Source organism: Acomys russatus, chromosome 11 (assembly GCF_903995435.1).
Source record: "Acomys russatus chromosome 11, mAcoRus1.1, whole genome shotgun sequence".
Classification (NCBI taxonomy): Eukaryota; Metazoa; Chordata; class Mammalia; order Rodentia; family Muridae; genus Acomys; species Acomys russatus.
Genome location: NC_067147.1, coordinates 32,158,852 through 32,173,227, shown reverse-complemented (window position 1 = coordinate 32,173,227; position 14,376 = coordinate 32,158,852). Strand labels below are relative to the sequence as shown.

At 34.3% G+C, this 14,376-nt stretch overlaps 1 protein-coding gene across 1 annotated transcript; it reads left to right on the top strand.

Moving 5' to 3' along the window:
* Positions 1–211: 211 nt before the first annotated feature.
* On the top strand, positions 212–11,979 carry Dazl (deleted in azoospermia like). Its single transcript, XM_051152687.1, has 11 exons — positions 212–244; positions 3,175–3,321; positions 3,708–3,799; positions 4,299–4,350; positions 4,795–4,858; positions 4,942–5,081; positions 6,577–6,648; positions 8,124–8,174; positions 8,850–8,963; positions 10,484–10,582; positions 11,880–11,979. The coding sequence occupies exons 1-11, from the start codon at positions 212–214 to the stop codon at positions 11,940–11,942; spliced, it is 927 nt and encodes a 308-aa protein (XP_051008644.1). The 3' UTR covers positions 11,943–11,979.
* Positions 11,980–14,376: the final 2,397 nt, after the last annotated feature.

The window sequence follows — 14,376 nt, the reverse complement described above, 5'->3', positions numbered from 1 at the left end:
GGCGCGGCCTCCTCCGCCAAGTGGCGCCAAGAGGCCTGTGGAGTTGTGGGTTGGCTGCTAACAGCAGGCCAAAGGCGCGGGACCTTCCCAGCCGCCATTTGGCGGGTCCCTGTGAGGAGTTGCGCCTGGGCGGGTGTGGGGGCGGGGGCGGCTTTGCGTCGCCTGTGTGTGGTCTGGGGGAGGAGCAGGCGGCAGGTGACTGGAGGGGAGAATGGGGGAGGCGGTGGGCGGGGACAGCTCTGCTGTAATCCCAGTGCAGAAGAGGCTCTCAGTTCCAGCCTCGCTTGGGCTATGAGAGTGCGACTCTCTCAAAAACAGTAGTAAAGACTTTGATAGCCATTAAGTCACAAGCCTGCTATACGTTGCATACTCGTGTTTTTTTTTTTTTTTTTTCCTTTTAAAGCTAAAAGAAGACAATTTACAATTTATGACAAATGTTAAAATGAAGTTGGAACTTTTTGTGTAAATATTTGGAATAATTGCGAAATAAGTAGTTTATCAATTAAAATCACTGTATTAGGATATTGTGTAGACAGTTTTCTCACTGCTAAATTGGAATTAGAAATTTGATGACTGCAAACTTTATCTTGGCCAGTATTTGTAACATACATGAATATTTGCTTGCATAGTGATTTAATTAAATTTCAAAGATGTTATCCTGGGATCGTTAATAACAGTATTCTCAGCTTCTAGCTATATTTGATATGTAGATATTCAATATAATGGAATTTGCTACTGTATATAAGAGTTTGTGTATGATAGCCTCCAAGTTCATTGTTAGTATTCTACTGTTTCTCATCGCAAAACCCAGAGCTCTTTTGAAGATATAATCAGTAAATTCTGTCTTACATTATTATATTCTATTGATGGGTAAGATTTCACTTTTCCACCAGACTTGAGGGGGGGGGGAGTGTGTGTGTGTGTGTAAAATCTCAACTATTGGAGGCAGTGAGGGCCAGATACCAAGGCAAAAAAATCACATGAGCCCTTCAGAACTTCCAGGCCAAACTTGGCAACATAAGACACTGCTTTTAAAAATAAATAATCGTACTCAGGAGGTAGAGGCAGATGGGTCTCTGTGGGTTAGAGGCCAGCCTGGTCTACAGAGCAAGCTTCAGGCCAGCCAGCGCTATATAGTAAATAGACACTGTCTCTAAATTTTAAAATTATATTTCCTTGAACATCAAACTTTTACTTACAAGGATTTGGTTGTAGAGTAGGTTTGGTCATATTTAAAATATAGTCAAAGCATCTATGGCAGTTTTAAATAACACTATATAAAGCAAACTATGCCTGTGGTTGGTTCAGGTCTTGTTGAAGTAGAGTACTTTGCTTTGTTAGTTTTGAGTGCCACCTACTGGATAAGGACCAGAATATGGTGTGCCTTCCTTAATAAATACTGCACTATTAAGGTGGGACCAATTTTATATTTACCCTAATTAAGCACAAATCTATCATCCTATAATATTTAGTGGTTTATTTTCCTTTTTATTAAATTGTTCTCAAACATCCATTTTACTTTTGTATAAAGAAATAATTATAAGACAATTGAGGGTGTCTTTTTGTTTTCTTTTTCGAGACAAGGTCTCTGTGTACCCTTGGCTGTCCTGGACTTGCTTTGTAGACCAGGCTGGCCTCGAACTCACAGCGATCAGTGAAAAGCAAGTTCTTCCCCAACAATTATTTTCCTCTTCAGTTCTAGTGCTACCATACCAGGATTTTTCAGCATATCCCTATACAGGTTTTGGTTCTAGTAATCCTTTGTTGTAGGAGGCTGGTGTTGTCATTATGGGATATTTGAAAACTGTCTCTGGCTGGCTGTCTACCAGATGCCAAAAGTTAACCTTACTGGGGACACCCAGAAATGTTTCTAGATATTGAGTGCCCCTGTAGTACTGAGAATCAGTGCATATATAATTTCTTATACTCTGGTTAACTGGTGAAGTACTACTATACTTCTAAGTTGAAAAATATATCCACATATTGTACATACACCAGAAATAATAATATTTATCAAACAGTTCATCCATAAAAGGAGAACTTGAGAGATTCCTCTAAAAATTACAGAATTACTGTTTTGAGTTTTTTATTTATTTTTTTTATTTTTATTTTATTTTATTTTTTTTTTTTTTGAGACAGGGTTTTTCTATGTATCTCTGGCTGTCCTAGACTTGATTTGTAGACCAGGATGGCCTTGAACTTAGAGAGATACACCCGCCTCTGCCTTTTAGCTCCTGGGATTAAAGGTGTGTGGCACTACACCTGGCCTTTGAGTTTCTTTTTGAATGAAAATTTTTTGAGAAATGACAGGTAGATTGTCTATTAGGAAAGCAAATCTATTCCGTTTGTAAGTAGTCTATATATAGAAGCCTCATTTAGAAAAAAATGAAATTGTAAGACATTAAAAGAAGAAAAATTTAAAAATAATCTTTTTACTCCTTGTTATTGTCATGAAATATCAGAAAAGGAACTTAATTGTTCAAAGAAGTAAGGTAGTTCTCAAGGAGAATCACAAAATACCAAGTATATGCATAAGTATGTGATGCACATACATATAAGCAGTCAAAATACTTACCAAATAAAATTTTTAAAAATGTGTTGTCTAGTCAGTCTGTTGCTGCAAAAAGACACCATGACCCAAGAAAGCATGTAATTGGATCTTGCTCACAGATTGAGAGGTTTAGTTCATTATCAGGATGTCAGGAGGCATGGCAGCATATAAGTAGACATGGTACTGGAGAGAAAGCTGAGTTTGTACATACGGATCCATAGGCAGCAGGAAGAGAGAGAGAGAGCCTTTGGGCCTGGCTTGGGCTTCTGAGACCCACCTCCAGTGATACACTTCTTCCAACAAGACCACATTCCCTAATCCTTTAAAATAATGACCAAGCATTGAAGTCTGTGAACCCTGTGGGTGCCATTCTTATTCAAACCACCACACTTGTTTTTTAAAAGATGACAGTGAAAAAGCATCATATTTCAGAAATTTTACTTATTTCCATGCCAGTTCTCTGCTAGTTACTTTAAATGCTGAAGCTAAACTAAGCTGTGTTGCTAGCTAATTTAGAGTAACATTAGTTTGTGTTAATATAAAAGATATTTTATATAATTTGTCATGTGTATATGTGTTTATATTTAAATACATATTTAAATTGTCTATTTTCCAAATTACAGTCTGCCACAACTTCTGAGGCTTCAAATTCAGCTGTCTCCAGGGAGGCCAGCACCCAGTCTTCTTCCGCAGCCACCAGTCAAGGATACGTTTTGCCAGAAGGCAAAATCATGCCAAACACTGTTTTTGTTGGTGGAATTGATGTTAGGGTATTGTATTCATATTTCATTCATACTTTAAAATACATTGTGAAGAAGCCAAGTAGTGCTGAGGTGGGAAGAAGCGGGAGGAGTGCTTGAGCCCAGGAGTTCAAGAGGAGCCTGGGCAACATAGTGGAGAGCTAATCTCAGTAAACTTAAGTTAATTGTTTAAAATGTTGTAGATGATGGGAGTTGATGTGTAGACCTAAAAGGGTTTTCTGTTGTTTTAAGTTTTATGCAGGTTTGGTTTTAGCCCATAGAGACTAAAAATACACTCAACAAAGTGGAATTCTTTGGGCATATTAGAGATTGGCTTGCACACAATCAAAGCTCTTTTTACAATGAGAAGTTTTGAATGTTTAATTTTCATTCTTGAAGTTCAATTCTTTTCATAGATGGATGAAACCGAAATCAGGAGTTTCTTTGCCAGATATGGCTCAGTAAAAGAAGTGAAGATAATCACTGATCGAACTGGTGTGTCGAAGGGGTATGTAATCGTGCTTAATAACAGGCTATTGTTTATAGAACTAAGCATGACCAGAGAAATGCCCAGATAACCAAACAAGAGTTAACATGGGCATTTAACATTAATGAAACAGTTGCTTTTGATAATTTGCTTTATGGATAGAGTTTTTTTAGTCAGTTCTTTTATTTAGTCAGTTTCCTATATTTCAATATTTTCTATATTTATTTCACACAAATGTATTATCAAATAATTATTTTTTGGCACATTTCACAGCATCTTAAATTTTAGCTGTCTTTCCTTAGATAATAAATTTTGGTTAATGAATGTTACTATTAACACATTCTGACATACTAGACTAAGAAAACATCAGTGATATTAGAGAGGATCTGTTTCCTATGTTTCACATATTTATCACAGCATATTGACCTTTAATTATCACCACTTCTGTTTCATAGAATGCTAGAAGGTCTAAGTGATGGTGCTATGTAATTTTGATTTCCTATTTTATCTGCCTTTCTAGCTATGGATTTGTCTCATTTTATAATGACGTGGATGTGCAGAAGATAGTAGAAGTAAGTAATAGTTTTTGGGAAAACTCTTCTTTAGCTTTAGTGTTGAGTAAGTCCTGGATAGTCACTCTTATATAAAACACAGAGAAAAATAGGCTTCCTTTCTGTTTAAAATCAGAATGTAATCTTTGAGACAGGGTTTCTCTGTGTAGTCTTGGCTGTCCTGGACTCACTTTGTAGACCAGGCTGGCCTCGAACTCACAATGATCTGCCTGCCTCTGCTCCCCCTGAGTACTGGGCTCAGAATATAATCTTTATGAAACTTTTCAGAACCTGCTTTCTTAGAGGCCTATGGCTCTATCAGCTAGAGACAGGGTTAGAAATGTGATTGAATGGCTTTACTAAGTTCAACTTGGTGCATAGTGACACTGAGTAGTAAGGCTGAGCACGGAAGTGTTTGCCCACGTCTTGGAAATGAAAGATTAAATTATTTGTTATTGTTTTTAGTCACAGATAAATTTCCATGGTAAAAAGCTGAAACTGGGCCCTGCAATCAGGAAACAAAATTTATGTGAGTAAAGAATTTTTTCTTGATGAAACTGTTCCTGTTTTCAGAGAACTCCATGTAATTTTTGCTTTTTTTTATTTTTTAAGGTACTTATCATGTGCAGCCACGTCCTTTGATTTTTAATCCTCCTCCTCCACCACAGTTTCAGAGTGTTTGGAGTAGTCCAAATGCTGAGACATACATGCAGCCTCCAACCATGATGAATCCTATAACTCAGTATGTCCAGGTAAAAGCTGCCGACCTTTGTGTTCTTGTATTTGTTAATAGTCTTCTTAAGCTCTGAAGGTATATGCACAGTTGGATGTTAAGTGATAATACACTCAATTTCTTATTGGAATACTTTAAATATAAGGAGTTTGTTTCTACTCTTTCATTCTTAGTTGCTTTTTCCTTATTTTAAGCTGAAATCTGCCTCTGTAGTTTGTAAGCCTTTATTCTAGGACCTTGATATATACATTAAATATATTCCTTTTTTTCACACAGATCAATATTTCAGACACAGAAAAATATATACACAAGACTTTTACTATTCCTTTTTTCTTTTCTGGTTGGAAAAAGGTCTCTAAATTTGAAAAAGCTCTTTAAATGTTCAGAAACACCTTTGTATGTTTTCTTACTTGATTCTTCCCAAAGACTTATCAGTTTGTCTATGTTTTAATTGCAGTGCTTTCAAAATGTTTCCTCATTGTTGTTGACACTTTGGTTTATTTTAGTTCTATAATTGGTAGGTTTTATCTATAAATCATAAGTTCTTTGCCTCTAATTTTTCTAAGCTATGTTAATACTTAAATTTTCATTTAAGTATTGATGCTAAATAACATTTCTCCTTGGTACATTTTTCTTTTTCAATTTGAGAGACATTTTGTGTGAAAGAAAAATATAATAGTAAAATCCTGTATATTTTTATGTGAATGGAAGATAGACCGACCGTATCTTCTTTTTCTTGCTCTAAATATGACTTAGAAGAACATTTCTACTTACTCCTAACATTTACGGTAATTACTGATACAAGATATTCATCTTGTGCTACTACTTGTTTTCAGTCAATAAATACATGTATAGACAATGTTGATTTATCCTTTTTCCAGTTTCACATCATAATTCCCTTAACTTTTAGAAATGAAATACAGAAAAAAATCATAAACATTTTAGGATATTAGAGATTATCTGTGTTGTTATTGCTGTGAATACATACTGTATGAATGTGCTTTTTTATATAGTTTTTCAAAGATTTATTTAAGTATACAGTGCTCTGTCTGCATGTGTACCTGCCTGGCAGAAGAAGGCATGAGATCACATTATAGATGGTTGTGGGCCACCATATGCTTGCTGGGAATTGAACTCAGTGCCTCTGGGAGAGCAGACAGTGCTCATAACCTCTGAGCCAGCTCTCCAGCCTGCAAAGATGATTTTATAAAGAAACAGAAGATTTATTAATTTAACTCTATTACTATACTTATAGTCAGTGTACACAGACCTACTAAGATAGATATTGGCTTGGAAAAGTAGTAATTTACATTGTCTTTTCTTCCTGTCCAATATTTATTATTAGACAAGGAATATTTTTTCATAAAGCCAGAAATTTATTTAGACTCCTGTATTGTTACATATAGAAAAGAGAAAATTATATTTTTGTTGTATTGTGAATAATACTATTTCTCATTTTCTTAAATGTGTTTTATTAATACTTTTTTTTCCTTTTTTGTGAACTTTATTCTCAGACATACCCTCCTTATCCAAGTTCACCGGTTCAAGTCATCACTGGGTATCAGCTGCCTGTTTATAATTATCAGGTATTGATTTTCTTTTTTTTTTTCTTATTGAAAATAGATTTTTTTCTCACATATAATATATTACTAATTATGGTTTTCCTTTCCTGTATACTCTTTACCTCCACCACTCACCTTCCATCTCATTCAGATCCACTGCTAATAAACAGGCTTCTAGAGTTCTTAGTATTCTATTGCTGCAAAGAGACACCATGAATACAGCAATTTTCATAAAAAGAAAGCATTTAATTAGGGCTTGTTTACAGTTTCAGAAGTTTAGTCCATTATCAGCATGGCAGCACACAGACAGACATGGTGCTTGAAAAGTAGCTTAGAGTTTTACATCTGGATCCATAGGCAGCAGGAAGAGATACTGGCCCTGGCTTAGGCTTAGGCTTTTGAAAACCCCAAAGTGCACACACTTCCTCCAACAAGGCCATACATTCAAATCCTTTTAAATAATGCCATTCCCTAGTAACATTCAAGTATATGAGCCTAAGGGGGTCATTCTTATTCAAACCACCATATAAATGAAATAGTAAAGTATAATAAGATAATAACAAGAACTAACACATCAGAATTGACCAAAATAGATAATGAAAAGAGCCTAGGAAAAGGCACAAAATTAGAGAATCACTCATTGACACACTCAAGAATCATATAAAACCATAATATATATGCAGCAGACCTGTGCAGGCCCTGTGCATGTTGCCTTCGTTCCTGTGAGTTCATATGAGCTTTGTTGAGTTGATTTAGAAGGCTCTTGTTTTCTTGGTGTCTCCCATCCCCTCTGATTCTTAGATTCTAGCTGCCTTTTCTTCCTCAGGGTTCCTTGAGCCCTAACGGGAAGGATTGTGTTACCAGATCGGTTAAGAGAATGGAAAATAACTTGAGTGATATTACTGTGGTCTGTCTTTATATAAAATTGCCAGAGTGTATTATTTAAACTGCCTAAAATTAAAGGAAAGTAGAATTAGTCTATAATTCAGTCATCAATATTATTTAGAGATAAGTATTCTGACAAGAAAAAATTTTGTTCACACTTTTCACAAAGATTCAGTATATTCTGTTCTTACATCAATATGCATTCTTTCAATTCTGTCAAATAACTGAAAAAAATCCAGGCTGATTATTGTAAATTTTTATAGGATAGGTTGAAGTAAAAATAATACTCAATACTTAGAGCACCAGAGTCTGTTTGGTAGTGTTTAATTTTGCTGGATGCTATGTAATAGTAATTCCATGAATTTCTTCCTATAAGTGTCACCATATTTATGACTCTAGCTATAGTAATAATTTCCAAGAGCCTCTGTCTTTTTAATTTTTCCTAAATGCCAGCTTCTGAGAAATGAGAGCTTCTATATAGAAGAAACTAAGAACAAATGTCAGAAGTTCTGTTTTATGATAAATTGAGTCGACACAATACATATCTTAACATTGTCTTATCGCCTCTTTTGTAAAAATACGTGTTTAAACAATGTTTGTTTCCTTTTCTTAAGATGCCACCGCAGTGGCCTGCTGGAGAGCAGAGGAGTTATGTTATACCTCCGGTAAAAGAATTAGCTGAGCATATTCTTCTTAGTCTTACAGTGTTTTCTAATACATTTCTTTTGCCATACTGTGTATGTCTATATTTTAATTGCCTTTTATATTATATATTTTATTATTATCTCAGTTGTATACTCATGAGTAAGAAACTGCTTTTTGTTTTTCACATTATTTTTTTATGCCCAGTCACAAATAGCTGCTTTGTAGATAATATGTTTTTGATTACTTGTTGGCATGATCCATAATCAAAGAAAGCTAGTATTATATTAGATTCAGAATTAGCCATTTGTTCTTGGTAAAAATCTGCCTCTGACTTGGCTACCTAGAGAAAATGTATAGGAGAGAAGGATTTTACCATTAATATTACTTAGTAAAAGGAATTTTAAAAAGATGGTGCTAACTGTAAAATACCTGTGCTCTTGTTAACTTTCATAAAGATTAGATATTTTTAAAAATATACCGAGAGATTCTCACATACTTCATTATGTCATATTATAGTCACTTTTCTTAGAATCCTACTGATTCTGATAGTATTGACAGAAAACATTCTAAAATAAGACTTAAAATTTTAACCATTTAATTTAAAGCAGTTTATGAAATAACAGCATTTTGAAGAAAAGATGACTTAGAATATAGGTGTTACTCGTTAATCATACTTTTTCATCATTTTAATATAGGCTTATACAACTGTTAACTACCACTGCAGCGAAGTTGATCCAGGAACTGAAGTTTTGCCAAATGAATGCTCAGTTCATGATACTGCTCCTGCCTCTGGAAATGGCCCACAAAAGGCAAACATCTAATTTTGTTTATTGATTTTTATATATTTATATTTATTAATAGTAGTTCCTTGAGGAGTAAATTTATTTGCCCCGATTTAAAAATTAGTTACAACCTACAGAACTTAGGGAATTTAACTCTGCAATTAATGTACAAAACAATGGAATCTTAGACACTTTGAGAGTTTATGATTACCTTGCTCTATCTGCTGTTCTAATTACATTTCTTCTTCAATCATATTTTAGTTATTGTTGGTTAGTATGACTTGGCAGAATTCAATCGCCAGGTTTCTATAATTTATATGAATTATATTTGGCTTGTTTTTTAATAATTTGAATTTTGTATTTAGCTAAATAGTAATACATATCATTTGTGGTACTCTGTGATACGTATGATACTAACTTTTAAAATAGTGATTATTTGATACTGAACTAACAAGTCATTTCTTTAATTGTATTCTCGCTCGCAATTTCTAACTTATGTTGGCAAATGACTAAAGCATTTGATATGTTGGAAATGTGTATTTAATGAAAGGTTTCATTGAACAGATCCTTCATCTATACTCATTATTAGAAAAAACTATTGAACAATAGTGGAACAAATTGCCTGATTTGATCCATAACCTTTTGTTTTTGTTTGTTTGTGGTTTTTTGTTTGTTTGTTTGTTTGGTTTTGATTTTTTGAGACAGGTTTCTCTATGTAGCTTCGTTGTCGTAGACATGCCTTACAGACCAGGCTGGCCTTGAACTCAACAGAGATCCACCTGCCTCTACTTCCTCAGTGCTGGGATTAAAGGCGTGTGCTACCACTGCCTGGCCAATCCACAGTCTTAAATTTTTAAAAACAGGTCTAGAGATAGGTAGGGATCAGAGGTTAAGAGCACTGGTTGCTCTTCATAGGTCCTAAGTTCAATTCTCAGCAATCACATGATGACTCATAACCATTTATAATGAGATCTGGTGCCCTTTTCTGGCATGCAGGCATACATGCTGGCAGAATACTGTATACATAATAAATTTTATTTATTTTTTTATAAATCTTTTTTTTTTTAATAAAAATGCAGAGTACAGTAATATACAACTTGAATACATAGCAATTTTGAGGCAAGCTTAGGGTTACCATAAGATGTTATTTCAAAAAATCAACTTCACAAATATAAATACATACACACATTTATAATATATATAACAATTTAAACATGTGTATGTAACAAATAAAATAACTTGCTGTACAATTACACTTAACAGATTTCATTCTGAATATTTTTTCTTGAAATAGTAAAGCTCCTAATTTCTTCTGTAATAGGAAAATGAATGCTTCAAGAAAATCCCATACTCTTAATAAATTCAGTGCTTAAACCAGCTTTTTAAATCTTGCTAAGATACTAAAACATTAATTTAGAAGGAATATATAAAAACGTAATAGTCTGACATTATGAAAATATCTTAAAAGTAAGTGGATATGCTTAGTATACATTGAAAACACCATTAGTGGTGACTAAAAGGTGTAGTCTTTAAATTTTGTGTTTCAGAAGTCTGTGGACCGAAGCATTCAGACAGTGGTCTCTTGTCTATTTAACCCTGAGAACAGACTGAGAAACTCTCTTGTTACTCAAGATGACTACTTCAAGGTAGGAACAGTATGCTGAGTAAACCATGTGTGTACATGTTAACATTAAAGAATCATTTTTCCTTTGGTGCATAATACATGTTTTATACTGATTAATTAAAGTGTTTATTATAACCCCAAGTAAATCATTATGGTAGTTGAGTTTTACCCAGTGGTGTGTTTGATGCAGTGTGAATCTTAAAGTAATTTGTCTTCAGGGGAGTAAACTTCAGAAGGTAAACAGGTTATGAGAGGTTGGGCACAGTGAATAAAGTGCTTACTGATGGCACACACCTTTAATCCCAGCATTCAGGAGGCAGAGGCCAGTGGATCACTGTGAGTTCAAGGCCATCCTGATCTACAAATGGAGTCCAGGACAGCCAAGGCTAGACAGAGAAACCATGTCTCAAAAACAAACAAGTGCTTATAAGCAAGTGTGAATTTGAACTCAGAATCACATAAATGGCAGGTGGGCTTAGTGTCTAACCTAGAATTCAGTCCTCAGAAGGCAAAGAAGGATTCTGAGCAACTCATACCCATGATAGCTGGGTAGAATGAAAAAGAAAAAGAAGAAAAGAAAACCTCTCATTTGAAAAGGCAGGGAGAACAGGAATTTGAGAGGGAACAAGAGGGTACATGACAGCTTAAAGGAAGGAAAGAAAATTATAGAAATGATTTAAGTATACATTTTCCAAACACACACATGCATAAAAAAGAGAGAGAAAAAAAGAGAGCAATCCGAAAGACTCCAGTTGTTGTTCACCTCAGACCTACTCCAGTGTGCACACATAGGGAACACAAGCATACACACAGAGAAATGGAAAAGTAATGTAAAGGTCTGTGAGAGTTGGCAGATGTGAAAATAATAACTTGACCCCACAGTAAAAGAGAAATCTGAAAGCAGAATGTAACTCAAAGCTATTGGACTATAGAGAACAAAAGAACTACGTGGTTAATATATTTGAGCATTGCAGAGAGGGAGAGGGGATAAAACTGAGGTTGAGAATCGCCAAGTAGGAAGAAATAGAAGTTGATCCAGAGTTGAAGTGGAAGAGAATATGAATGTTTGGATTTAGTAGAGATTTGGTTTCTAATCTTCTGGCCTATTCCTGAGTTTACTGGGATTCCTTTTTTAATTTCGTCATTTAATAGCCTAACCAGTTGGTGCGTTTGTTGTTGCAGAGTTCCACTAAATGATCTCCTTTTCCTCATGTATATTATTAAAGCTTAAAACAACATAATGATTGTTTCGTAATCTTAGGTCAGTAGTGGTACTATGGAATTTTCAATTATTTAAAAGCACTGTTTTTGTCTTCTAGGATAAGAGAGTGCATCACTTTCGAAGAAGTCGGGCAGTGCTTAAATCTGATCATCTCTGCTAACTTTGTAGTCTCAGGAGGTTGTTGGTTTTGAGTATTAAGAGACTAAAAGGTTTTCACTAGTACAGAAAATTTGACAAACCATACTCAGACTTTCTATATAGAAGTTATATTAGATACCTAGTTTTATGTTGAATCTGTTCATTAGATGTTTATATAGAAACTGGTTCTGTGTTCACTATAGTTGAAAGAAAAAATAATTGCAAGTAAAAAAAGATAAAAAATAATTTTCAGATAATTGAAAGATAGTTGAAAGGAATAACTTTTAAGATATAACTTAAGAACTTTTAATTGACATTGGCATTTTAGGAGTTCAAAAGCAAGTACTAATTTTCAAGAAAAGGATTTTATAAACCTATTTTGAAAGGTCAGAATTTTGATAGTTTGACTACAAGCATTTCACTTCTCAACCTGAACAGTACAGTGTTAACAGTATTGTGCTTTACATTATTTGTCTAAACATTGGCCACAAAGGCATAATTTTTAGAACTGCATTTTTAATCAGTGGAACTCAACATATAGTTAGCTTTATTGAAGTCTTTCTTATCTAAACCCAGGAAAACAGATTCTTAACAGTCCAATCAGTGGGTCTTAACATTTATACAAAATATTTTACCCTTTATCTAGAATCCACACATATGCATATATCCTATTTATTTGGTTGGGATGGTAATTAGGATATCTAAAATCCTGGATATAATTTTCTTTAAAGAATCCGAGACAAACTAAACTTCACTAGGTGTATAAGCTATTCTTAGTCAATACTCCTTTTTTTCTTAAAATGCCAAACTCAATGGCTGTGTTAAAATTGTGCAAAATACTGGTAGTGAAGAGTGCTGAAAATTTTTTATGTCACTTAAAAGTTAATCAGAGTACCTGAAAGAAATTGTTTTTATAAAAACACTCAAAATATTAGTTATTGCATACAGAGTAAATATATTTTTAGTTTTGTTAGTCTGTTGTATTTCATTTTGTAAAGTAAAATATGTCCAAAACAGTCAAAGTAGATAATTTTGACATTTGTAAACCACAAAAATTGTTCCATAAATGTATCTCAAGAATATGCGAAAATTGATGTTGTTAGATTAGGTAGTCTCTTCATTGGACATTATGCATTGTGACATCAGAGACCCTTTGTACCCATAGTCTTTTACAGTCTGTACTCCATTTTGTCAGGATTTGCTCCAGGGTATAAAGTAGGAAAGTAACAGTTTATGAGCAGTTGAGGGCTAATAAGCCTTAGGGATGTAGCGCTGGGACAGTGCCTTTCTAAGGGAAACAGCTGGGTGTACATCATCCGATGTGCCAGGTACATGAGTTTTAAAATGCCTTTTTAGTCTTAAATTAGCTCTTTTCCCTCAAACATGGAGATCCCACTTAACTTAATGGAACCACCGTGGTTTATATCACAAGTGTCCCTAATGATCTTTAACTATTTTATTCTGTATCTGAAGTCACAAACTTTAAGTCACCAAGAGGTCAGTATACCAGAAAACTAGGAAGTGTCCTGAAATTTGTTCTTTTTACAGGATGTCCCTTGTTTATTTCAGTGTATTTGTAATGTGTGTGTGTATGTTCTTACATGTACCATTCTGTGATTAAATATCCAGCTAACTATGAATGATACCCTAAATTCTGAAGAGCAATTATAATTGTTGCTATATGGCTTTAAGGGAAAGTAAGGGAATAAACTTTTGTCTGCTGTTTTGTTGGAGTAAAGTATTTTAAGAGCAGGGAGAAAGAGGAGACAAGTACTGAACCTTTCAAAATGGAAGATTAATTTTAAACTTAAAAGTATGTTCCTATTACCTACTGCTGATACTATCTTTGCATATAAGAATAAAAGATTTTTTCAAAAATATCACTGATTTGCCATGTGTCTAGAAATGATGTGACATTTTGGTGGACAATGTAAATCCTTGTGATTTAAAATTGTAAATATGCTGAATTTGCTGAGCTGGGCAGGTAATTTATAAAAAGCATTTGGAGACATTTTACAAAAATTAAGTATGTATGTGTACATATTTATATCCATACATTCATATGTATGTACATCTTAGTCACTGTTTCATTGTTGTGAAGAGGCACCATAACCAAGGCAACTCTTAATAAGAGAAAGCATTTCATGAGGCCTTGCTTAGATTTTCAGAGGCTTAGTTTATCATTGCAGAGAGGATGGAGTCATGCAGGCAGGCATGTGCTGGAGAAGTAGCTCTAAACTTTAGTTTCAAAAGCCCACCCCTAGTGACACTTCCTACAACAGGCCCATACCTAACCTTGTTCAAACATCATACCAACTAGGGACTAGACATTCAAATATATGAGCCTGTGGGGTCATTCTTTATCAACCATTGTACACATGCTATGAGAAAAATACTATATGAAGCTGAAAATAGTTACAGTTTTCAATGTAGTACATGAACAGTGGTACCTGTTG